This window comes from Equus asinus, chromosome 8, assembly GCF_041296235.1.
Source record: "Equus asinus isolate D_3611 breed Donkey chromosome 8, EquAss-T2T_v2, whole genome shotgun sequence".
Classification (NCBI taxonomy): domain Eukaryota; kingdom Metazoa; phylum Chordata; class Mammalia; order Perissodactyla; family Equidae; genus Equus; species Equus asinus.
In genome coordinates, this window is record NC_091797.1 from 75,553,801 (window position 1) to 75,578,443 (window position 24,643).

General features: G+C 41.3%; 1 protein-coding gene across 6 annotated transcripts in view; it reads left to right on the top strand.

The window, feature by feature from the left end:
• The window catches only part of SBNO1 (strawberry notch homolog 1), a 53,010-nt gene extending 38,007 nt beyond the window's left edge, over positions 1–15,003 (top strand). For all 6 annotated transcript variants that reach the window (XM_044776006.2, XM_044776007.2, XM_044776009.2 and 3 more), the window contains 7 exons: positions 80–226; positions 538–632; positions 730–822; positions 4,615–4,752; positions 5,390–5,466; positions 7,121–7,314; positions 8,520–15,003. In XM_044776006.2, the coding sequence (XP_044631941.1) occupies positions 80–226; positions 538–632; positions 730–822; positions 4,615–4,752; positions 5,390–5,466; positions 7,121–7,314; positions 8,520–8,662 (887 nt within the window). In that variant the 3' untranslated portion in view covers positions 8,663–15,003. The remainder of the gene's footprint in view (positions 1–79; positions 227–537; positions 633–729; positions 823–4,614; positions 4,753–5,389; positions 5,467–7,120; positions 7,315–8,519) is intronic.
• Positions 15,004–24,643: the final 9,640 nt, after the last annotated feature.

A 24,643-nucleotide genomic window follows, 5' to 3' on the forward strand; every position in this document is an offset into this window, starting at 1 on the left:
GATTTGAACTAGGCTTAGAAGAATGTTTTCAGTTGCAGCTTGAATGCATTGAATTTTTTGTATAATCTTGTCATTGCAGATTATAACAACATAGGAAAATTCTTGAATAGAATTTTGGGCATGGAAGTGCATCAGCAGAATGCATTATTTCAGTATTTTGCAGACACACTCACTGCAGTTGTTCAAAATGCAAAAAAAAATGGGAGATATGATATGGGAATCTTAGGTAAGTGAGGATGTTTTTTAAAGATTTTTTTTTTTCCTTTTTCTCCCCAAAGCCCCTTGGTACATAGTTGTGTATTTTTAGTTGTGGGTCCTTCCAGTTGTGGCATGGGGGACGCTGCCTCAGCATGGCTTGATGAGCGGTGCCATGTCCGCACCCAGATCCGAACCAGCAAAACCCTGGGCCGCCAAAGCAGAGCGCACAAACTTAACCACTCAGCCTCAGGGCCGGCAGTGGGGAAGTTTTTAAAACATCATGTATATTCCTGATAAAATCCTCTTTTTACATTTATATGTTGCCTTTTCTTGTTCCAGATCTTGGATCGGGGGATGAAAAAGTAAGGAAAAGTGATGTTAAGAAGTTTCTGACTCCAGGTTATTCAACCTCTGGCCATGTAGAGTTATACACGGTAAGTTGAGGAGACGTGCACATTCGGTTACACTGTCCTTCTGTGATGGGCGCTCACCGAAGGGAGATTAACTTAAATTTTAATATTTCTTTTACAGATTAGTGTAGAGAGGGGCATGTCCTGGGAGGAAGCTACCAAGATTTGGGCCGAGCTGACAGGACCAGATGATGGCTTTTACTTGTCATTGCAAGTAAGATTTGTTTCCTTTAAGTGGTAACTGTTCAGATGGATAGTGCATTTTCATTGCCAGCATTGTAGTTATCTGTTTGCTTTGTGCCGATTTTCCCATTGTTTGTAGCTTTCTCTGTTTTAATAATTTATCATTGTAGTTGTGGATTTCTCCATTTATACATTTTTATTTAATATATTTTGAGGGATGTTATTAGGTGCAACTTTTGAATTATTACGTAGTTGTAAATTGAACCCTTTTTTTTGCAATATGGTGATCGTCTTTAGTCCTAATAATACTCTATGTCTCAAAGATTCGTTTTGTGGTTATCAGTGTAACTACATTCTTTTGTTTAGTACAGTCATGCCTTGCTTAACGACAGAGATACATTTTCAGAAATGTGATCAGTGTGCAAACATCATGGAGTGCACTTACACAAACCTAGATGGTAGAGCCTACTGCACACCTAGGCTCTGTGGTTCTGACCTTATGGGACCACTGTGGTACGTGCAGTCTGTTGTTGACTAAAACATTGTGAAGCAGCACATGACTATCTGTATTCTGTGGCTAGAGCTAAGGCAGAGGCACGGGAGTAGGTGGGGGGAGAGGAGTACCTGTGTGTGTACATACATGTTCATTACATATGGACATATATATACACACACGCATGCATGCATACATTTATACATGGCACAATATCTTGAATTCATGTTTATTTGTAATGTTCAAGGCTATGGAATTTTTATCTCACCTTTTCCCTGATATTTATCTGTGTTATCTTTCTTCCACACCAATAATTCTTATTCTCCAGGGCACACAGGATGATAAAATATTATCAATGCTACATCTAATATTCCTGCAAATAGTTTTTTTAAAAAATAACCTTTTTTGGCATATACTTCCCCCATTCTCTCATTTTAAAAAATAGTTGTACTATTTTTGTCAGCATGTGGCAATTATGTAGTATACTCTTCTTTTTAACCCTTCTTTAATATTTGTATTTAATGCTCACCACTCACTTGTCCTTAAGTTAATCTTTCTAGTCGTTTTGTTTGGCTGAAGCCTGTTCTGTAGCAGATTTCTCAAGAAGGGCTGATGAGAACAGAACTCCCTGAGTATTTGCATGCCGCTAAGTTTGTCCGGGCCTTTGTGCTTGAAAGACGGTTTTACGGACAGGAAATCTTTAGTCTTCCATTGAGTGTCTTCAATACGCTGCTACTCACTCTTTGGAGATGAATAGTCGCTGTCAAAGTTTGACGCTGCTCTGTTTTCTTTCCCTTTTTAATTTAGTTGTTCTTTTTTGTCTACATGCCCAAAGGAGTCTCTCTGTAAAGTTCGGTAATTTTATTAGAATGAATCCTGGTATTAGTGATTCAGCACTTTTATTGAAGTATTATTTATATATCATAGAATTCACCCACTTAAGTGTATAATTCAGTACTTTTTGGTATATTACATTGTTTTAAAATTGTGGGAAAAATCTATAACAAAATGTCATTTTAACCATGTTTAAATATATAATTCAGTAATATTAATTATATTCACAGTTTTTTTCAGCCGTCACTATTATCTGTTTCCAAAACTTTTTCATTATCCCAAACAGAAACCATAACAATTGTTAAACACTAGCTCCTCATTCCTCCTCCCCCAGCCCCTGGGAACCTCTTGTCTACTTTCTGTCTCTATGAATTTGCATATCTAGGTACCCCATATAAGTGGAATCATACACTTTTGTGCCTGGCTTCTTTCACTTAGTATAATGTTTTCAAGGTTCATCCATGTCGTAGCATGTGTCAGAACTTCATTCCTTTTTGTACTGAGTAATATTCCATTATATGTATATACCACATTTTGCTTTTTATTTGCAAATATTTATGGAGTGACCAACTGTAAATGAAGACCTAGGTCAAGACGTAACTGCATAGAGACCATATATGATGATGCCACAGGCAGGGTGAGACCAGAAATAAGCTGTCTAGAGCAGGAGCCCCTAAACTTTTCCCTGGAGGGTCAGACGGTAACTATTGCAGGTTCTGCAGGCCGTACATGGTCTCTGCTGACCAGTCTTTTTGAGTTTGTTTTTTTCCTTTCTCTCTCCCTACCTTCTTTCCTTCCTTAATCTGTTCTTAAGCTTAGGAGCTTCAGGCCAGATTTGGTCCACAGGCCTAGTTTACTGGTTCCTAATCCAGTTTTTCCAGTGGTAACATTTTACAAAACTATAGTGTAATATCACAACCAGGATATTGGTAGAATTCACCAGATTTTATTCAGATTTCTCTCTTAGATGGGGTTTTGATTGGTCCACATAGGGTATTGGTGGTGGTTTTTCATTTGAAGTTGTTGCCAGAGTTTAAACCTTGGTAGATTTTGATGGAAATGCCGATCCCCAGCATCCCTTGAGTGACAAGATGTGGTAACATTGGTGCTTTGTTACTTCCTGCATGGTGCAGGCAGCTGGATGTGAGGAGTGGTGGCCCTGGAAGAGGCATCGTTCTGGAAAGGTGCAGCCGCTTGTCTTTCAACTTGCACAGCAACAAGCACACATGCTTCACAGTGTGTTAAATGTGTGTTAACGTGAGGAAAACCGTGTCAGGATCACTTTTCTTTCCACTATAGTGTGATGATTTATAGTTACAAGGAATTAACCTGGCACTGTCAAGATAGATCACACTGTTATGTGCTTTAAACACTCTCCTCTGAGTGTGAGACGTTTGAGTGTCTCGCATCAAATGATAAACAATTTAAAAAGTAATTTTCACCGTAACTATTATTTTGTAGATTTTGCAGTAATTATGTAAACAGTGTTCAAAGAATTTCAACAAGTAAAAGACAAAGGACATTTAATATACTTGAAGAGAAAAGTAAAACATTGTCTTTTTCTTTTATCAGTGTCTTAATATAAAAAGTAGCTCAACAAATGATTTATATTGTGGGAGAGCTGGGGCAGTGTCTTTACTTTGAAACTTGTTTTTCCAAAGATTGTTGCTTAGAAATTTTTCACCTTTCTTTACAGGAGATGTTAATTTTCCAAACTTATTTTTCCTTGAGTTAAATGGGGCCTTTTATAATTTCTTCTCAGGATTTCTTTCATAAGTCCAACTTAAAATAAGTTTTAAAAAGATATTTAAGTTCCATCGTTTGTTTAATGCATCCTTTTCTTCCACTTCTTCATACACATGTCTTATTTGTTCCACGTTTTGGCTTTCTCCTGCTGTGGCTTTACCGTTTACAGATCCCTTTGTCCTGTAATAGCCATTTCACCCTCACTGCAACCACATGGTGGGCAGCACTCATGGATTAGATGAATTCAGAAGACTGTGGGTGATTAAAATCTTTATCTTGGAGGTTATATTTCTTCCTAACTTGAAGGAGAGTAATTTTTTTTATTATGAGAAACTTTAAACATACAGTAGAGATAAAAGGATTTTCCTGTGAAGACCCTTCGTGCCCACTGCCTAGATTCCTGCCTCACGGATCTCTGAGGCTGCTGGGGCTGAGTGTCCCGGTGCATGGACTGGAAGAGGTGAAACGATTTCCACCGGGCATTGGTGCTTTTGAGCTGATTTCAAACAGTTTTCTGCCCGTGCCTTCAGCCTACCTCAGAATTAAGGTCTAGGAGCTTTCATTTTGGTGCGACTGTTAAATTTGGTTACACATGCAGTTGTCATCCTTTCTTGCAGTTGCATATTCATGTACTTATTTAGCATTACCGTCTCTCAAAGGATTATATTTGCGGATGTGATGGTACAAAAAACAAGCATGTTTTAATGTGTGTGGTATTGAATCTGTATGTTTCTCATTTTTTTTTAACAGATAAGAAACAACAAGAAAACTGCTATCTTAGTTAAAGAAGTGAACCCTAAAAAGAAGCTTTTCTTAGTTTATAGACCAAATACTGGGAAACAGCTCAAATTAGAAATTTATGCTGATCTAAAAAAGAAATATAAGAAGGTATTTGTTCATTTGTGCATTATGCTATATAGAATACTTATAATAACATATTGAAACTATGTTTAGGAGAGCTTTGTGTCTATTTATAAAATTATTTTGTCAATTTTTTTCTATTTGATTACTGGGAAATTGTTTTCAGAAAAAACTTTATCTGACTTTGTTACATTAATATTGTAGTCTTAATGCTTAAACCATTAAGAAACTTGCAAGATGATTATTTGAAAGAGCTTGTATTGTCAGAAAAGGAAGTTTCTAGTGCTAACTACAAAAAATAGAATTTTTTAAATAAAGAGAAGATGTGCAAGACTGTCTTTTGCAGTGATTTCTAGAAAAACAATAAATGGCTTTTTCCTAACATTGTTATTAGTTATTATTTTATCATTAGTATTACCCTATATTACTATTCTTCCTAGCCATTTTCACTTGAAAATGATTATCAGTAAGCTAGCTATTTGAAAAATGTATTACATAGGAGGGACTTAATGGCACAAGTTTATGAATGGCCTTCAAATGCAACCAGTGGCAAGGGCCAGGTTTTCTGTATAGAAATGATTTTGTTAGCTTTAGAGAGCAGATGAGGCAGCCAATTTGTTTAAAACAATACTGTTTCAATGGAATTTTTGTTTTATTTTCACAGGTAGTATCTGATGATGCCCTGGTCCATTGGTTAGATCAGTATAATTCATCTGCAGATACTTGTACTCATGCTTATTGGTTAGTATTTTCATGTTTCTCATCATATATTGCAAAGTGTGATCAAGATTTAATATAGGGGCCGGCCCAGTGGCGCAGCGGTTAAGTTCGCACATTCCACTTCGTCAGCTCAGGGTTCACCAGTTCAGATCCCGGGTGCGGACGTGGCACTGCTTGGCCTGCCGTGCTGTGGTAGGCATCCCACGTGTAGAGTAGAGGAAGACGGGCACGGATGTTGGCTCAGGGCCGGGCTTCCTCGGCAAGGAAAGGAGGACTGGCAGTGGTTAGCTCAGGGCTGGTCTTCCTCAAAAAAAAGATTTAATTTAAACATGGCTTCACTCTTTAGCTGTCTGAACCTATAAGTACATGAACAGATTATTGTCAGGTGGTGTTCTTTCAGTCAGAAGTACTTGTTCGATGGGCATGGACCGCATGCTGTTTAGATGTCCCCTCTGCTCTTCACTGATGCTGTTACTTCCAACCAATTGGTGTCTGGCAGCATGGACTTAACTGTTATTCTTAGTGTTAAGACTTACTTTTTCTCTCTTCTTCTCTGCTCCTTTCCTTCCTTTATTTTTTCCTTCTCTTTTTTTCTCAAAACTTTACTGGTGTCCCAAGTCAGTTTTATTTTTAAGGCTAGGGATCTTCTGGGAAACCACAGAGATGCCTCAGGTAGCTGATAGCGCCAGAAAACTTATGTTGTTGAGCCCTCAAGCTGATCCTGCTGTGCCGCTAGGCCAGCCGGAGGTGTGTTCTTTCAAGTCGTTGTGTAATACCCCTTACAGTGTTCATCTGAGGACCTTGTATCAGGTATTTTCATACCCTACAAATCTGAATTCTCTTCAGTGTTTTCTTACCCATTAAATAGTTAGTGTCATATATGACCCACTTTATGAAAAGGGATATAGAGTATCGATGAATTTTAGGTAGTTTTTTAGACATATGTAGGTAAATACATTTGCTTTGATGTGAGCAATGATTGCTGTTTGCATTTTGAAGTATATTAGTCCTGTTGGAAATTAACTTAGGAAGAGCCTTTAAGATAAAATATTTTAAAAGTTACTCTACAAAAGTCCTCTAAAACATTTGCTTTGAGTTTTAGCAAGAAAAGTGCCCTACTGCTATGCATTAAATTCATCTTGAATTAATACTGGAAAGACCTTTTTATTGTGAATTGTGAAAATAATTTTTAGCATAAAATTTTAGTATGTCTTCCTTTTTCACAGTTTTAAAAAAAATTACATATGGTTTCATTTTTTGTTTGTTTCTTGAGTCCTTTCCCACCTATCAGATTTTATTTGTTTATTTATTTATTTATTGGTAGTTTAATACTATAGAAATAACTGGCAGGATTATTTCATAAGCTAGCGTTAATACAGCAAACTAATGGATGTTAAAATGGCAAATGCTTAAATGGATCAAAACCAGTAAATCAGCCCTTTTACAGGGGCTCAGGCCCCAGAAATAACTAATTTTAAAAATCAGTAGTGATACCTTAAATAGCAAAGGGTAATCCAATATGTCAAAAGATTGTAATCTAAGAAACTGTCAGTAAAGGGAATGGTGCTAGGACATTATCCATTTGGAATTTGGGTAGACCTTGCAAGCCGTGTGTGTGTGTACATGTATATGTATATTTATAAATATATATCCCCCCTCCTCCCATCTATCCTAGGCGTGGCAATTGCAAAAAAGCAAGTTTGGGATTGGTTTGTGAAATAGGTCTTCGTTGCCGCACATATTATGTATTATGTGGCTCAGTACTGAGTGTCTGGACAAAAGTTGAGGGTGTTTTAGCATCTGTCAGTGGCACAAACGTGAAAATGCAGATAGTTCGGCTAAGAACGGAGGATGGACAGCGGATTGTAGGTGAGTCTAATTTTTTTTGGTTTGAGCTGTGGGAAAAAAATCAGATTCTGTTTCTTTCTTATTTTGCTTCTAACATCTTAGAATCTCTTCATCTATTCCAGTAGTGGGGTAGAGCTTGCTTTTGTATCTTCTTAAACGGTTGAACATAAGGTAAGCCTTTGAATGGACATTGTTGATTCTGGCTCAAATTCTGACGTGGTCGTTTTATTTTATGCTGCTCTCTTCTGCTTCTTGCTCCCCTTCCTCACTGTTAACCATCTTCGTAGGCTCCCTGGTGTGAAGACCAAGCTCTGCCTCTTACCCAGGATTCTCTAGCTGGTAGAATATAAAAGTCTACATTTTATGTTCATTTAGCCAGATTGAGACTATGGAACTCAAAGCCACTGTGCACAGAGGATGGACTGGAGTCCTGCAGGGAGTAAGGGCAAACCAGGCTAGCTGTTCCCACCATTCACCCAATTACAGGCTTCACAGCAATCCATCCAGTTATTGTACTTTCTCTATTGCTTTACCTTTATTTCATTTGCAGCAGCCTTCCTCTGTATAATAGATTGCAGGTTGGCAGCCTGTAGGCCAAAGTCAGTCCGTGAACATCTTTTTGACCCTTGAGTATTTTTGGTTATTGCAAGTTTTCATTTGAATTAGTTGCCAACATAAAATCATATCAAAAGTCTGAATTTGCATCATCTTTTAAAAAAACACAATAGCTTCTCTGAAACTTTGAGCCCCTAGTCCCACACAGGAGGAGTTAAAGTGCCCTTACCCAGGGTTTATACTCTTCCGGTTTCCTAGCATCCACACTGTGGCCACTTAGAAGTTACCTGCTTTAGTAAGCATTTGAATTTGCAGCCACTGTTCTGTCGTCGTCTTGGTACAGTAGTCATGCCAGTGAAGGTGGTGTTCGGATACATTTGTGGAGCTGCAAAGATAGTAGATAGAAAGGTACCATACTTGACCTTCTCTTCCTCTACCAAGGAGATGGTGTTACACTAGACATATGCTCAGGTATTTGTGGGTAATGCTGCTGAGGAATTGCGATACTCATGAAGGGGCTATTTTAGTTATTAGGTATTCATTTAGTTTTTGTGTGGAGTCTTGTTCGTTACACTTAATATTATGCCTCCTTAGAATTTGCTGTGAAGCTGTAAGATACAGTATGGTTTCTCCTGGATGCAGCCTTTATAAATTCTTGTTTCTAATTGCAGGTTTGATCATTCCTGCAAATTGTGTCTCTCCTCTTGTAAATCTCCTGTCAACTTCAGACCAGTCTCAACAGCTTGCTGTCCAACAGAAACAGCTCTGGCAGCAGCGTCACCCCCAGAGCATCGCCAACTTGAGCAACGCATAAGAACAGACAGGTTGCAACATGGATGTATCTGAAATGCTGTTGAAGCATATCATTTGCATAAAAATCAGGGACAGTTTCCAAAGAATTATAATTTTTTTCAGTTGTGCTCTCTCTAGTTAATTTTTTGGGGAATAAGGACAAACCTGGAATAGATAGCAAAACTGAAAGTCAGCGGTGCCGATGGTGGCCCACATGTCTTCCCTTTGCTTCCCCATGGTACTTCCCATCTGCTTTCACTCTGGGCGAGCAGAGGGCTCTGTGTGCGTGCGTGTGTGTCAGTCTGTTTGTTTACTTCTGAGTTTCTTAAAAGCTACAAACCACAATTGGTTTAAAAATGCTTGGAACTTCCCAAACTGGCTTTACTTTTACGTTATCCAGTGCTCAGGGTTAACGCAGTCCATCCATGCCATTGCTGTGGGAGTTATCCCCAGATGCATGTGTTTGAGTCTATAAATATAGCAAATATATATTGATTTCTTTTTCCAACTTACTAAATAATAGGTTTATTAAAGCATGAAATGAAAGTTGCGTATCCTGCATTCAGGTTCTTTTCTGGTTTTTGTTCTGACAGTGCATGTCTCTGAAAGCATGTGTAAACAAGATTAACACAGAAGTCAAGTGACAGAAACGTGTGTCGATGTACAGCATTGGTTATTGCATTTTTATAGTGTTTATACCTGGGTGTTGCTTCTAACCCTGCGAGTCCCTTTCCCCCCTACCTCCCCATTCTCCTTGCCCCAGGTTTCTTGTCAAGGTAATGAGTACATACTTTTTTTTGTGATAAAACTCTTAAAAGTTAATTTTAACATATTAATAGTATTCCTAATGTGCTGCAAAAATGGCTGTAAGCCTGCTTTTCTTAAAATTACATTTTCCTTAACTTAAAGATAGTTTTAGAAAGAAGTACAAATTGGCTTCCATCTTGCAAAGAATCTTTTTTTTTTTTACCTTATTATCTTAATTTGCTTTGTCACTTATGAAAAAGGAAACCGTACTTGAGTTGTAAACTAGACAATGAGGAAACACTTGAGGCTTCTGCTGTATGTTTATTTCTTGTTGTTATTGTTGTTACCCAGTAACTTGAATATTGTTTAATGTGTTGTAAGACATTGTAGAGTTTCTCTCAAGCTGTTAAAAATGGTAATGTACAAATGTGAATAGACACTTATCTATAATATGGGTAAGTTTTGTTTTGCCTATAATAGATGTTTATAAAAACAAGTGAGGGGACAATTGATCTTTTTGTTTCCTTTTTTTTTCCTTTCCTTTTTTTTGCTTGCACAGGTTGCACTATTGAAAAATTGAGATTGTATAAACCTGGTCAAAAGCTGCAAGATAGCACAGTCTTGTAGATGTCAAATAAAAAGTTATAATGTAACCCGAAGTGGACTCTTGCTTAGGCCTCACCCCCTCAGGAGTCTGTGATGGGGATTCTGCAGAGCTCGCGTGTCGCTCAGCATTCCAGGTAGTCTGATATTTTGGCTTAAAACCTACCCCTCAAAACTGAGATGGTGTTGAGGAAGGGGTAAAAGTGATAGGACTTTTGAGCGTTACTCAAGTTGAATTGTTCTCCTTTGTTACTTTTTAAACTCTTCACAGAATTGAGTGAGATGTCTGTTAAGTGATGGAAGGCTAAGACTTTCATCCTTTTGTGTTTCTTTAACTTGAGTTTGGTTATGTCAAGTTTACCGTGAGTTTCCTTCCTTTGGATTTATCTATTCTCGATGCCTGAAAGGACACATTGAGAATAATTTCTCTTCTTTGGTGTATTTTGCCCAGTGGATGCAACTTTGATCCTCAGTCTAGTCCTTATATCTCAGGCAGTGATCCGTATGAATATCAACCAGTGTCCCTTGTTAGGGCCACTAGACCCAGCTGACAGCCAAGAACAGAATTGTCCCACCTGCAGCAAACCTTCCGAGTCAGTCCTGTTTTTAGACCGGTAGCGCAGTCAGCTTCCATGAACAGACCGAGGTGAAACAGAGCTGGGGAGGGGAAGCACAGCAAACCTGCCCCCTCCAGTGAGACAACATGGCAGGGTTGGGGAAGATAGATGCTCAGAGGCTGTTGGCCCAGTTTCCTTTTTGTGTGTGTGAGGGTATCTTTTAAAAGCAGGTTACAGTTTTTTCCGAACAGCGTCATGAGGATTCTTTAGCGCGCGGTTAGTTCACCCCCACAGTTCATGCTTGCTCTTGGGATAGCTGTCTTGACACAAAGGGGCATATGTATGTTCTGTTCTTTGTAGAACAACTTTGTTTTGCTTTTTAAAAATAAGGCCCAGAAATAAGGCCTCTGAAAACTCTTAAAGTAGGCCTCAAAAAGGCAACCAGTGTAAATGGATGGGGAGCTGAGATGCCGCATGCCCATGCCCGTCATGGTGTGGTGTGCCTGTGAGCACTGAGTCTGCTGCACTGCCCTCTCTTGGGAGGTGAACAGATGACCTTTACACTGTGCCCTTGTCCAAGCAAGTTCAGGTTGGCCAACGTAGGGAAACCCAGCATTCAAGGTCCCCCTTTATCAAAAAATCAAGTCTTAACAACAGCTAGCTTCTGTAAAACAGATCCACATATTTCAGGATCTGAATGCCACGTCTGAACCCAGGGGCCTTGTTGAACTCAACATGAGTCCATTTGGCCTCTGCAATGCCTTTTCTCCCTTTTTAGCAATATGGCTCTGAGCACAAAGGCTTGATTGTAAATCATGTTGGTGTTTTCAGAGTTTGCAGTGTCAATTGTACTGAAAACCACTTCCCAAGTCCAGAGCCATTCAAATGGTATTTTGGGGGGAATTAAATGTTCCCCTAATTTAGCAACCTCCATACCACATGGTCTCTATCTGCAGTTAAATGGGACTATCCAGATATGTATCAATGATGTGAATTCCTGAAAGTATTAACAAAGTATTTCTTTAAACACAATTTGCTCAAAAAGTAAATATCTTAAGCAGTTTTCCCTTTTTGCTGCTAAATTACAGATACACTCTTTTTTTTCTTCACATCTATATATGTTACCAAGAATCTGCATCCAAAACAATGTAGTAGTGTGTGTGTATATATATTTATTCCTATCCCATTAATTAGCACTTCAGAAAACTTTTTGAGTTGCAACAACAAACCTTTTAGTTTTATTTTGTTTCATCTATAAAAGTTAAAGTTCTAGATTACCAAACTCCCAGGGAATATAATATTTAGAGGCACAATTTTCTGCCTGTAGCCCCTGGGCATTCATTTGCTAATCTCCATGTGATGATATTAGAACAGTGTCTAACGGGCATGACAAGAAAGGGTACCAGGACAGCATTCACAGAAATGAGAACCGTTTCCTCTACTCGTTCCACTTTCCAGTTTAGCATGAGGGAAAAAGCAATAGATTAGAAATGATTGTTGCATCTCAATTTATGAAAGTAGGGGCAGAGGAAAGGTATTTTTCCCTTGGGTCCTTTTCTTGATAAGATATTCAGAGAAAGGTTCTTATCAAAATGCTCTCATTTTAAAAATGTGCCCGAGTGGTATGTGATCATTTCCAAGAATGGTGCTATACAACAGTCGCTGTGAGGCTTGGGATCCAGTTAGTAGATGTTTGGTCAGTTCAGGCGTCCCAGTGACAAAGGCAACCACTGTGATGATGGGCATTTGTTGATTCCCCTTGCTGTGTCTGGGGTCTCCCCAGCTCACATCATCCCTTGCACACGCACTGTGTACATGTGGCTGCTCGAATTCAGTAAGCAGTCCATGTCGTGACTACAGCTGCGAACAAAAACCCTTTGTAAAAATTCCTTGTTGGATGCCAATGGTCTGTACAAATGCAGTGTCTTTTAAGGGCGTGTAAGCAAAGGAAACACATCTAGATACCTGCAACTCAAGCTAGCTAGTAATCTTCTGAGTACTTGAGGTGAAACCCAAAACCCACCTTCTAATTGTATGCTGTACTTATATATATGTACATAAATGTGTATATATAGAGATGTTGAGTTCTTTTGAATTCTGAATGTAAATATTTCTTGTAAATTGGGATCTTACCCACTTATTTTTCCCTTTTCCCTCCTCCTTTCAGTCCTATTTATTCTTTTCTTGACTCCGCATATGGGGCATCTTATAATTTTTTTTTTAATGAAGAAAAGTATGAAAAACTTCTTAGTTGAATTTGTTCATATATTTTAGAATTCAGTTGTGCATCTTTACTATAGACTATAGAATTCTTATGTCTGTTTTGTGTTAATACTTTTCAACACGCCTGATTGTGTTTTGCGTTTTTATTACAGATTTTTACTCTGTGCAATGCGTTGTATTGGGGGGAATGTACTTGAGTGCAATTTCTGATACTGTCATTATATGACTAGTTCTGCTCATTTATGTTGCTCTTTGGAAGCTATAGTGAGCCTGATGTTTTCACATAAAAAAATTTCTTCCCAAGACTTCTTTAAGCTCCTCTAACTTCTTCAGTGCATTTGGGATCAAACTTAGTTCTTCAGTAAACCCGACTTGTTCCTACCCTTGCACTTTTTCAGGCCTGCACCAAAGTTCATCTGTGTGACTCTAGCTGAGAGGAAAACCTTACAGATCTGAATAGTGATTTAATGGCCTGCTGCTGCTGCAAACTTTCTGTTTCTTTGAGAAGTTGGGCCTGTACTTTTAACCTGCAAATAATAGTCAGAAATTTACTTTGCAATCGGCACAGATAATCCACTTCTGCTCTCGTCTGTTCAGGATATTTATGGGGAGAGAGGCCTGGTACATGCGGGTGTCCATATTGACAGGTAACATTAGAGAATGTACTTTAAGGAGCAATTGTCTTCCAAAAGAGAGCAACACAACTGCTGCGGGGCTTCCAGGAGCCTTCAGCTCGTGGGTTGATTCTGTGCTGAGGGTAAAACAGGCACTTAACCGCAGAAGGACTGGCCAGTAGGATCCCCGAGCTACTCTGCCACAGGGACTGGTGGATTTATCTTGACAGGATCAGCCATAAACCTAGGAGCTGAGCTGGATTAAGGTATTCTTAACAATTAGTGTTGCCCCTAGGGAAGACCCAGGGCTGGCTCAGGAAAATGGTGGTGGCCGTCACCTGGGAGGCAAATGTTGGGTTTTTCCTTACAGATTTTAAACCTTTAAGAAAATGTTTCTCATAACTTTTAGGAAAGATTGCCACGAGCATTTCTTGAGCCTTGAATTCATGTGCACGTTTCATTCATTACTATTGAACTTGGCAGACTTGTGGAAAATTTAACAGTTTGTGTTTAGGCGAGTCTTGGGAACCTAACTGGCCGTGAACTAGGGCCTGCCGGAGCCCAGCTCTGGTGTGAAGGCCTGCCCTGCCCAGCTTGCTGCCTGTGGCTCCGGGGAGCGGCTCAACTGTGCGGTTTGCAGCAGCCGCCGTCGCAGCGGCAGCAGGGTGGCAGGGCGCGTGAAGCTGAGACTGCCCCTGTAGTGCAGAGCCGAGCAGGGGATGCAGACTGGGAAAGTTGCTTCTTTTTGATACTTGCAATTCAGGCCTCCTCAGGCCGAAGGTCAGTCCATGGGCCCCTTAGGGAGAACTGCTGGCTTTTCCACCTGCCCTGCCCTGAGGGCCTTTCTTACTTTGACAGTATTTGTGGCACTGAAGAGGGTAAAGAAGCTTGAGCCTTCTTTCTGACTTCCACTTTCTGGGGCAGAGAGCTTTTTTTCTACGTAGCACATTGCAGTCTCACGCCATCCGAAAAAATCATTCTGTTCATGGTTTATACTGAATTTGCAAACTACTGATATTCTTTTTCAATAACCACTTGTGTCTACCATCAACCATGAGAGGTGGGAAGAGGTACGCTGTATCTCTGCAATAAAACCCTGGCCAGGTTCTACCTCCGCTGAGCAAAGGATACTTTTATATGTAGGCCTAGATCTTTCCTTTCCTCACCTGCCATGGTGCATCTTGAGACAACATGCGATGGAATCCAAAGACAATTTGAAACAAAGGTGGATGTAACTCTTTTGGTTGTTTTTATTTCATTCTGTTTTTTTAAATCTCCCTTTTTATATTGCTATTCCGTTTCGAATGTCCGTCAGTGTATGAAGGGTGCACACTGTTCTGGTGATACTGCACTGCTTCCTTCAGCCTTCCACGGGAATGCAGTACTAAGTGTCCAGAAACAATTGTTAAGACCGTTTTGATGTGTAACTTTAAAAATTGGGTCTCATGCAATAAAAATGTATTGGCTGCATTTAGTGAGGTTTACCCTTGCAAGTGAAAAACGATTAACCATGAAGCGTAACAAATTCTGTATTTAGTTTTTTGTTGTTACTGTGGTTTTTGTTTTTGTTTTTGTTTTCTTTTTTTGTAAGATTCTTAAATAAATTAAACTGGCTGATACGCTCCTTCTCTCTTCGTGCTTTCTTGGTCTGGGTTCCGAGCAGCTGCTGGAGCTGTGTCAGTGCTGCCACGCTCCCCTGGAGAGCTGCTTTCCATCTGGGAGCTTGGACTTCTGTCCTCTCGGCACTGTTATTTAACTTGAGTGATAGAAGGCTGCTCGCCTGTTGATCTCGTGGATAAAATGGAAGCCAGCGCTCATCAGAGCAGGAAGTATACAGGCCTGGGCGAGGTCCTGCCACCTACCACTGTCCCCGAAACTCAGGTCACGGGGTGTCTTCCCTGAAAGATACCACAAAACAGGAGGGTAGCCGCGAGCGTTGTGTTGGAGGACTTGGGGATACAAGGCTCCCGATTTAAAATCCATTCCCGGTGTTGAGCAGCCACCCAGTCTGTGCGTCCAAGATTCGAGCTCTGCTTATGAAGAAACAAAACAGAAACTAGTGACCACCCTCAGGGGGTATGGAGCACTTAGTGTGTGCCCTTCCTGTGGAGTGCTTGCTTTGTTTGTCTCCACAGTCCTCAATCCTCCCGTAGTATTTTTTTCTTCTGCTTTTTCTCTCCCAATCCCCTCAGTGTATAGTTGCATATTTTAGTTGTAGGTCCTTCTAGTTGTGGCATGTGGGACGCCACCTCAGCATGGCCTGATGAGCAGTGCCATGTCTGCTCCCAGGATCCAAACCAGCGAAACCCTGGGCCGCCAAAGCAGTGTGTGCGAACTTAACCACTCGGCCACGGGGCTGGCCCCAGTCCTCCTGTAGTTTTCAGATGAAGTTACTTTGCTCATAAGCTATGAAGGCCTTTTAGTTTCTAACTTTTGTGGAATTGGTGCTTGTGTTAATATTCATTTGTTCAGTTAGTGTTCAGCAAGCAGCCGCTATGTGACTAGCATTGGGCCACATGCCGTCCCCAGCAGGTGATTCCTCGTGGGTAGTTAGTCTAATATTGGAGACAGTAAACAAGTGAGCAGGTAAGATTCTGGTGGTCCTGGGAGTTAGGAAGAAAACAGGAATGCTACGAGCACCTGAGGGTGGGGCCATTGGCGTGTTGACTCGGGTGACTGAGCAATGCGCTGGCACCAGATTGCCTCGAGGGAGCTGGAGTGGGTGGAGAGAAGGGAGTGCGGCTATTTTATGCCAGTCCTGAGCTCTGGGGCTCATTGATAGAGAAATAATGATTGGCCGAGAACTCCAGCCAGCTCCTTGCACTGGACCTGGGAAGCCAGAGAATTTCGGAAAGAACAGGCGAAAAGACACCACAGAAAGGAGAACAGTTTGGCACGCGAGAGAATAGCAACTAGATTCTTTGCCCCGTGTGTGTGGTTAAAGAAATCCTCCCTGCCCCTGACAGGCGCGAGCACCCTCACTCAGTCCACAGATGAAGAGACGGGAGACAGCAAGGGGTGGGGGCCTGGCCAGCCCGGGCGGTCTGGGCCGGGAGGTCGTGCTGCTGCCCTCCAGACCTGGAGAAAGGCCGTGGGTGGGAGGGAGGATGGGGTACATGGATGGGTGTTTTTAAACGTTTGGAGTATAGCTTGTTTGGGTCTTCTCTCTGTGGGGTTTGAAATGCTTGAGAGACTCATTCAATTTGTAGATTGAAATGCTTAAGGGAATCTAATCAAATTTGTAAATGGTGTTCATGTTTAGGGGAACTTAATTTGTTAAATACACGAGATAATTGAGCATTAACTGAAGAACAAGTGAAAGGGAGTGTTTTACATTTTAACTTAAATTTTACTCAAATATTTGTAAGTTGAGCTTGAAGCCTGAGAGGAAACTTGTTTTTCAGTGTATAACCTTAATAAATTGAATATGAATTTGAGTCAGCAATAAGAGACCAGACTTCATATGGAGCCTCCACCATCCGCACCGTTTTTCTGTTACAGTTCCAGTTTGCTTTGACCTTGTTCCCTTCAGCCTCTTATCTGTGCTCGAGTCTGTGTTCAGCCTCACCATGTGAGCCCCTGGGCCTGGGCACTACTGACATTCAGGCCAGGCCATTCTTTTGGAGGTGCTGTCCTGTGCGTTGTAGGCTGTTGAGTAGCATCCCTGGCCTCTATCCACTAGAGGCCAGTAGTACCCACTGCACCTCCCACCCCCAGTTACGACAACCCAAAATGTCTCCAGACATTGCCAAATGTCCTGTGAGGGGCAGAATTGCCCCTGGTTGAGAACCACTGCCCTAGACGAAATAGTCATAAAGAGGCGTGATCTGTGTGCGTGTGTGCCTGCGCGATCTGTGTGTTTTACAGAGGACAAGGCCCATGTCAAGGGGGTACCACCCCTGATATATAGAAAATATAAAAGTTAGGTGGCTGGGGGTTTGGAGTGTGTACAATACAATTTCCATAAGTATGAATATTTATCAGCTAGTCATTTGAGAGCATGATGTAAAGAAGCCATCTGTGAAGGCCTTTATGGAGAGAAAAGAGGCTAAAAGAAATGTGCAAAATGCTTATTTTTAGAGTCCAGTTCTCAGCAAGTTGGCTTCGTCCTCTGAAAGCTGCCCGATCGGGGCGTGAAGTGCATCACTGGGTTAGGAGAGGCAGGTGTCACGCTAAATGTTGCAAATCGTCGTCACTGGGTTAAGAATTACCACTAAGTGTCCACAAAGGTGAGATGGCTAGGGGGATGCTAAATTAGTCTGAAATACTTAATTTTTACGTTTTCGATTGGTTGTTTGCTTGAATAAGTAACACCCGCACATGACAGAAGTCAACAGGCAGAGGAGAACATACAGTGAACATTGTTTTCTCTCTGCTCCTACCGCTTGGCCCCATTCCTCCTCCTAAGGCTGTCATTCTTGCCAGTTTCTTCAGGATCCTTTCTTGGGGAGCTTTAGAGGGTAAGTTTTTGAGCATCACAAAAATGCTCTAGCTTCTGTTGTTTACCTTTGTTCCAGGCACGATTCATTTTCACAAAGATCAATCTGCGAGCCCTTGAATTACTGAGGAAATCCAAGCTAGAATAAATTATTAATTGTAGGAAATTGGGAAATTCAACAACATGAACCTTCAGTAGAAAGTTGTGTTTTATGTAGATGCCCACTGATTAGAGCAATAGGAGGCCCCTACAACTCTTCCTTTCATCTCTAGTCCTGGATAAGATAAATGACACAATGCTCTCAGTTCTTGCATTAATAGTGGGTTTCTGTTTAGTTTTCTGTCCCCACAGTTTAGGTTTTTGCATGTGTGTGTCTCTTGTTCAAAAGTATTGATATGAAAAGAGGGTCACGATGTCCTGAGAAGCTAGCATGTCCTATTTTTATTGTTCTAGCCATAGGGGATCAGGCTTAAGAAACAAACTTTTGTGATCTAAAACAGGGACTGGCAAACTAGTCCCCAGGTCAAATCCAGTCCACTACCTGTTTGTGAATGACCCTGCAAGCTAAGTTACTTTCTTAAATGGTTGAAAAAAAGAAGAAAATTGCGTATCATGTGAAAATTACATGAAATTCAAATTTGTGTTCATATATAAAGTTTTACTGGAACCCGGTCATGCCCATCCTTTTATGTATTGTCTAAGGCCGCTTTAGCGCCATAATGGCAGAGCTGTGTGGTTTGAGACTATATTGCCTGCAAAGCCTACAGTATTCACTCTTTGACCATTACAGGAAAAGCTTGCTGACTCCTAGTCTAAAAAACAGAGTCATGGCAGAAACATAACTGAAAATTAATAAATTTGGGAGTAGACCTCTGATCAAAACCCAACTTGCTAGAAAGTATGGTTTTACTGTCCTGAGGACATAGACCAATTTGGAGTCAGCAACTGTGACAGGCTAATCATGACACTTCACCCACAGCTTGTCTGGCTGTCAAACTGTTGGGTCGGGCCACCTACTTAACTAGTTTCTTGGATCAGTGGTCTGTAAACACTTTTGGTCACATATTCCAATTAAAAAAAACAACACACATTTCTGAGCATACCTCCACTACTGTTTGCTAAGTTATCTGTAAGTTATACATGTGCTACTGTGCTAATATGTAGACGGTAAACCCCACATAAACAGAAGTTCTAATATTCTCTCTTCTGAGTCGCCCTTCTTACCACCCGGACAGGTGCACCCCACTTTAGGGCTGTTGTCTGGTGATGGAAACAGCTCCAAATGTTTCAAAGGCCTTTCCGGGCTGATGCTTTTCACTAGAGAAAATGGCATGTGTGTTGTCCGTCTGCCTTCTTAGAAGGATGTTAGGATTTCGAGACTTCTTAGAGCTGCACCCCATCAAACCTCCCTAATCTTATGGAAGAAACTACGGCCCAGGGAGTTGAAACAACTTATTTGTGGCCTGCGGAGAGGTTTATGGTGGATCCACAGCTCGAACTGGCCTCCTGATTTTCTTCCATGCCAGGCTCTTTCCCTGGGCTCCCCCTTCTCTCTCCTTCATTCATCTGTGCTTCCTGGCAAGCCGCTCTGTGAAATGCCCACTGAACTAATAAGGAGCCACTCTGGATCGTTCTGAAACCACTCATTAAAAGGTGCCTCTTTGAGTGAACTGCATACAGATGCTTGTTAGTGCAGCCACTACGAAGATTTCTTTCCCCTCTTAGGGGGTTTTAACTCTTAGACAAGGAAGAGCACAAAGGGAAAAAAATCCCAATTGTTTTTGAAGCCTGTTGTAGTGGGTTGAATGGTGGCCCCAAAAAGATATGTCCGCCTAGAATCTGTAAATGTGACCTTTTTTAAAAAAAAGGTCTTTCCAGGGTCCAGCCCCGTGGCCTAGTGGTTAAGTTTGGTGCGCTCTGCTTCAGCAGGCCCAAGTTTGGTTCCTGGGCACAGACCTACACCACCCATTGGCAGCCATGCTGTGGCAGGCGACCCACATACAAAATAGAGGAAGATTGGCACAGATGTTAGCTCAGGGCACATCTTCCTCAGCAAGAAAATAAATAAATAAAGGTCTTTGCAGATGTTATTAATTGAAGGTCTTGAAATGAGATTTTAAGGTCTTAAAGTGAGATCATTCTGGATTTGAGTGGGTCTTAAATCCACTGACAAGTGTTCTTAGAAGAGAAGACACATAGAGAAGAAGGCCACCTGAAGGCAGGATTGGAGTGATGCTGCCACAAGCCAAGGAACACCTGGAGTGAGCGGGAGCTGAAGAGGCACAGGATTCTTCCCTAGGGCCTCTGGAGGGCGCATGGCTCAGACTTCTGGCCTCCAGAACTGAGAATCAATTTCTGTTGTTGTAAGCCCCCAAGTTAGCGGTAACTTGTTATCGCAGCCCCAGGAAACTAACCCATCTGTTATGGAAAGTGAGTTGTGAGCAGGAAGAAGGGTGAGAGCTGGAGTCCTCCAGCAGAGGAGAACTGATCACATTTGGTCTCATTGCTAGGAGCACATTGAGGCCCTTGTGGAATGTTCTATGTGGCTGACCAGAACATTCAAGGGTGTAGTTCTTTCCGTCGAGAAGCTCAGACTCATGCAGGAGACAGAGCAGATTAAGTGCAATAGCAGGCGTTAACAGAGGAGCAGCCAGCCAGGGAAGACTTTTCAGAGGTGGGGATAGTTGAGCTGGGCTTTGATGGATGAACAGGAGTTTGCCAAGCGGAGCACAAGGGCAAGTTGGTGTAATGAAAGTGATGATGTGGGAATGGACAAGTACCAGGGTCATAAGCCCAGTCTGGTCCGAAGAAGAACTAGTGGGAGGCGAGGGTTAAGGTAATGGTTCCAGTGTGGTGGGGTAAGAGGGAATAGCTAAATGTGGCTGCCATTCCTGGAACAATAAGCTTCATGACAACATGGAGATTGTCTTCTCCTGCCCCTAGAATAGTGCCTGAAATTTGGTGGACTCTCTATAAATATTTGTTGAATAAAGGGGAAAAAACTGGGGCCGCCCTGGTGGCACAGCGGTTAAGTTCGCATGTTCCACTTTGGAGGCCTGGGGTCCGCTGGTTCGGATCCCGGGTGTGGACATGGCACTGCTTGGCAAGCCATGCTGTGGCAGGTGTCCCACATGTAAAGTGGAGGCAGATGGGCACGGATCTTAGCTCAGGAGGGCAGGTCTTCCTCAGCAAAAAAGAGGAGAATTGGCAGCAGATGTTAGCTCAGGGCTAATCTTCCTCAAAAAAAAAAAAAAAAGGAGGGGGGACCCACATGATCTGAATAGATGCAGAAAAAGCATTTGACAAAACCCAACTCTCTTTTCATGATAAAACACTCAACAAACTGGAATAGAAGGGAACTTCCTCAACTTGATAAACGGCCTCTATGAAATGCCCACAGTTCACATCAGATGTAGCAGTGAAAACCTAAACACTTGCCCCCTACGATCAGGAACAAGACAAGGATGTCTGCTCCCACCACTTCTATCCAACATTGTCCTATAGTTCTGTCCTTGAGGTTCTAGTCATGGCAGTTAGGTGAGAAAGAGGAACAAAAGACATCCCATTTGGGAAGAAAGAAGTCAAACTCTATTTGGAGATGATATGATCTTAGACACAGAAAGCCCTAAAGAATCTACACACAGACACAAAAAAAGTATTAGAGCTAATAAGAGTTCAGGAAAGTTGTAGGATACAAGACAATATGCAAAATTCAGTTGTATTTCTTTTTATTTTATTTTTTAAAGATTGGCACCTGAGCTAGCAACTGTTGCCAATCTTCTTTTTTTTTTTTTCTGCTTTATCTTCCCAAACCCCCCGTACATAGTTGTATGTCTTAGTTGCAGGTCCTTCTAGTTGTGGGATGTGGGACGCCGCCTCAACATGGCCTGATGAGCAGTGCCATGTCCGTGCCCAGGATCCGAACCAGCGAAACCCTGGGCCACCGCAGCAGAGCGCGCGAACTTAACCACTCAGCCACGGGGCCGGCCCCCTCAGTTGTATTTCTATACACTAACAATGATCAATCCAAAAATTAAGAAAACAGTTCCACGAAAAATAATGAAATACTTAGGAATAAATTTAACCCAAGAAGTACAAGACTTGCACACTGAAAACTATAAAACACTGTTGAAATTAAACCAATAAGACCTACATAAATGGAAAGACGTCCTGCGTTCATGGACTGAAAGCATTGCAGTTAAGATGGACTACACCCTGCGCTAATGCACAGATTGAGTACAGGCCCTATCGAAATTCCAATTGCATTTTTTTTTTTTTTTTGCAAAAATGGGCAAGCTGATCTCAAAACTCAGAGAGTGATGCAAGGGACCCAGAATAACCAAAACAATCTCGAAAAAGAAAAACAAGTTGGAGCACTCACACTTTCTGAGTTCAAAGCTCACTATAAAGCCACAGTAATTGAAGCAGTGTGGTATGCCTGAAGGACAGATAGAACAGTGGAACAGAATTGAGAGCCGGGAATAAACCCTCATATTCACCATCAATTGATTTTCTTTTTTTTTTTTGAGGAAGATTAGCCCTGAGCTAACTACTGCCAACCCTCCTCTTTTTGCTGAGGAAGACTGGCCCTGAGCTAACATCCATGCCCATCTTCCTCTACTTTATACGTGGGACACCTACCACAGCATGGCTTTTGCCAAGTGGTGCCATGTCCGCACTTGGGATCCAAACTGGTGAACCTTGGGCCACTGAGAAGCAGAACATGTGAATTTAACCACTGCACCACTGGGCCGGCCCACCTCATCAATTGATTTTCAACAAGGTGTTGAGATGGTTCAATGGGGAAACAATAGTGTTTTCAATGAATGGCGCTGGGACAACTGGATATCCACATGCAAAGTATGAATTTGGACCCACCTCACATCATACACAAAAATTAACTAAACATGGATCAAAGATCAAAATGTAAGAACAAAAACTATAAAAACTGTTCAAAGGAAAAACAGGTAAAAATCATTGTGATCTTGGATTAGATATGATACCAAGAGCACAAGCAAACAAAAGAAAAAATAGATTAATTGGACTTCATCAAAATTAAAAGCTTTTGGGGCCAGCCCAGTGGCGCAGTGGTTGGGTTCATGCACTCTGCTTTGGCGGCCCAGGGTACGTGTGTTCAGGTCCTGGGCGCGGACCTATACACTGCTTATCAAGCCATGCCGTGGTGGCGTCCCAGATCACAAAGTCAAGGAGGATTGGCACAGATGTTAGCTCAGGGACAATCTTCCTCAAGCAAGAAAAGGAAGATTAGCAACAGATGTTAGCTCAGGGCTGATCTTCCTCACCAGAAAAAAAGAAAGAAAGAAGGAACGAAAATGAGGAGACAATTCACAGACTAGGAGAAAATATTTGCAAATTGTATATCTGAGGATGGGCTAGTATCCAGAATAAAGAAGTCTTACAACTTAACATAAAAAGGAAACAATTAAAAATGGGTAAAGAATTGTAATAGACATTTCTCCAAAAAAAGATATACAAATGGCCAGTAAGCACATGAAAAGATGCTCAGTATCATTAAGGAAATGCAAATCACAACCAGTTCACACCCACTAGGATGCCTAAAACAAAAAAGCCAGATAATAAAAGTGTTGGTGAGAATATGAAGCACTTGGAACTCATCCCTTGTTGGCGGGAATGGAACATGGTGCAGCCACTAAGGAAAGTAATTTGGCAGTTCCTCAAAAAGTTACACAGAGTTACCATATGATCCAGCAATTCCCCTCCTGGGTATATACCTCAAAGAACTGAAAACATGTTCACACAAGATCTTGTACACAAATGTTCACAGCAGCTGTATTCATAATAACCAAAAAGTGGAAACAACCCAAATGTCCATCAACTGATGGATGGATAAACAAAATGTGGCTTATCCATACAATAGAATATTATTCAGTCATAAAAAGGAACAAACTACTGAAAGATGCTACAACACGGATGCACCTTGAAAACATGATGCTAAGTGAAAGAAGCCAGACACAAAAGGTCACATACTGTAGGATTCCATTTATAGGAAATGTCCAGAATATGCACATACATAGACACAGAAAGTAGATTAGCAGTTGCCTAAAGCTATAGGGAGTGGGGAATGAGGAATGACTGCTGTGGGGTATGGAGTTTCTTTTGGGCGTGATGGAAATATTCTAGATTTAGATAGCGGTGATGGTTGCACAACTCTGTGAATATACTAAACACCACTGAACTGTATACTTTAAAAGGGTGAATTTCATACTAAATGAATACTATCTCAATTAAAAACAAAAGGAACAAATATTTTTCAAAGATGATCAGGACTTAAAGTGAGGGGGGTGGGCAATGCGGTAAAAAATACAATATCAAAAGAGAATAGCCCAGAAAATGTCTAGAGGGGATCAGGGCAGGCTACCGAGATCTGGATTCTTGTCCCAAGGAAATAGAGGCCGAGTCAAACAGCTAACAGGTGGTGAAGCCAGAGTTAGTACCCAGGTGTGTCTGTCTTACCAGCCCTGTGCTTGTAGCCTGCAGCCCTGCACAGTCCGATAGGAAAACTGCCAGCTATTGCAGCTATTGAGCGCTTCACGTGTGGCTGGGCTGAATCAAGACGAGCTGTGAGTGTAAAATACAGGCTGGGTTTGGAAGTGTTAGTACCATAAAAAGAACGTAAAGTATCTTAATAATTTCTTTATATTCATTACATATTGAAATCATACTGTTCTGGATCTATTGTGTTAAATAAAATATATTATTAATTTCACCAGTTTCTATTTACTTTAGAAAACATCACTTCTAAAAAACTTTAGGTATGTGGCTCCCAATATGTTTCTATT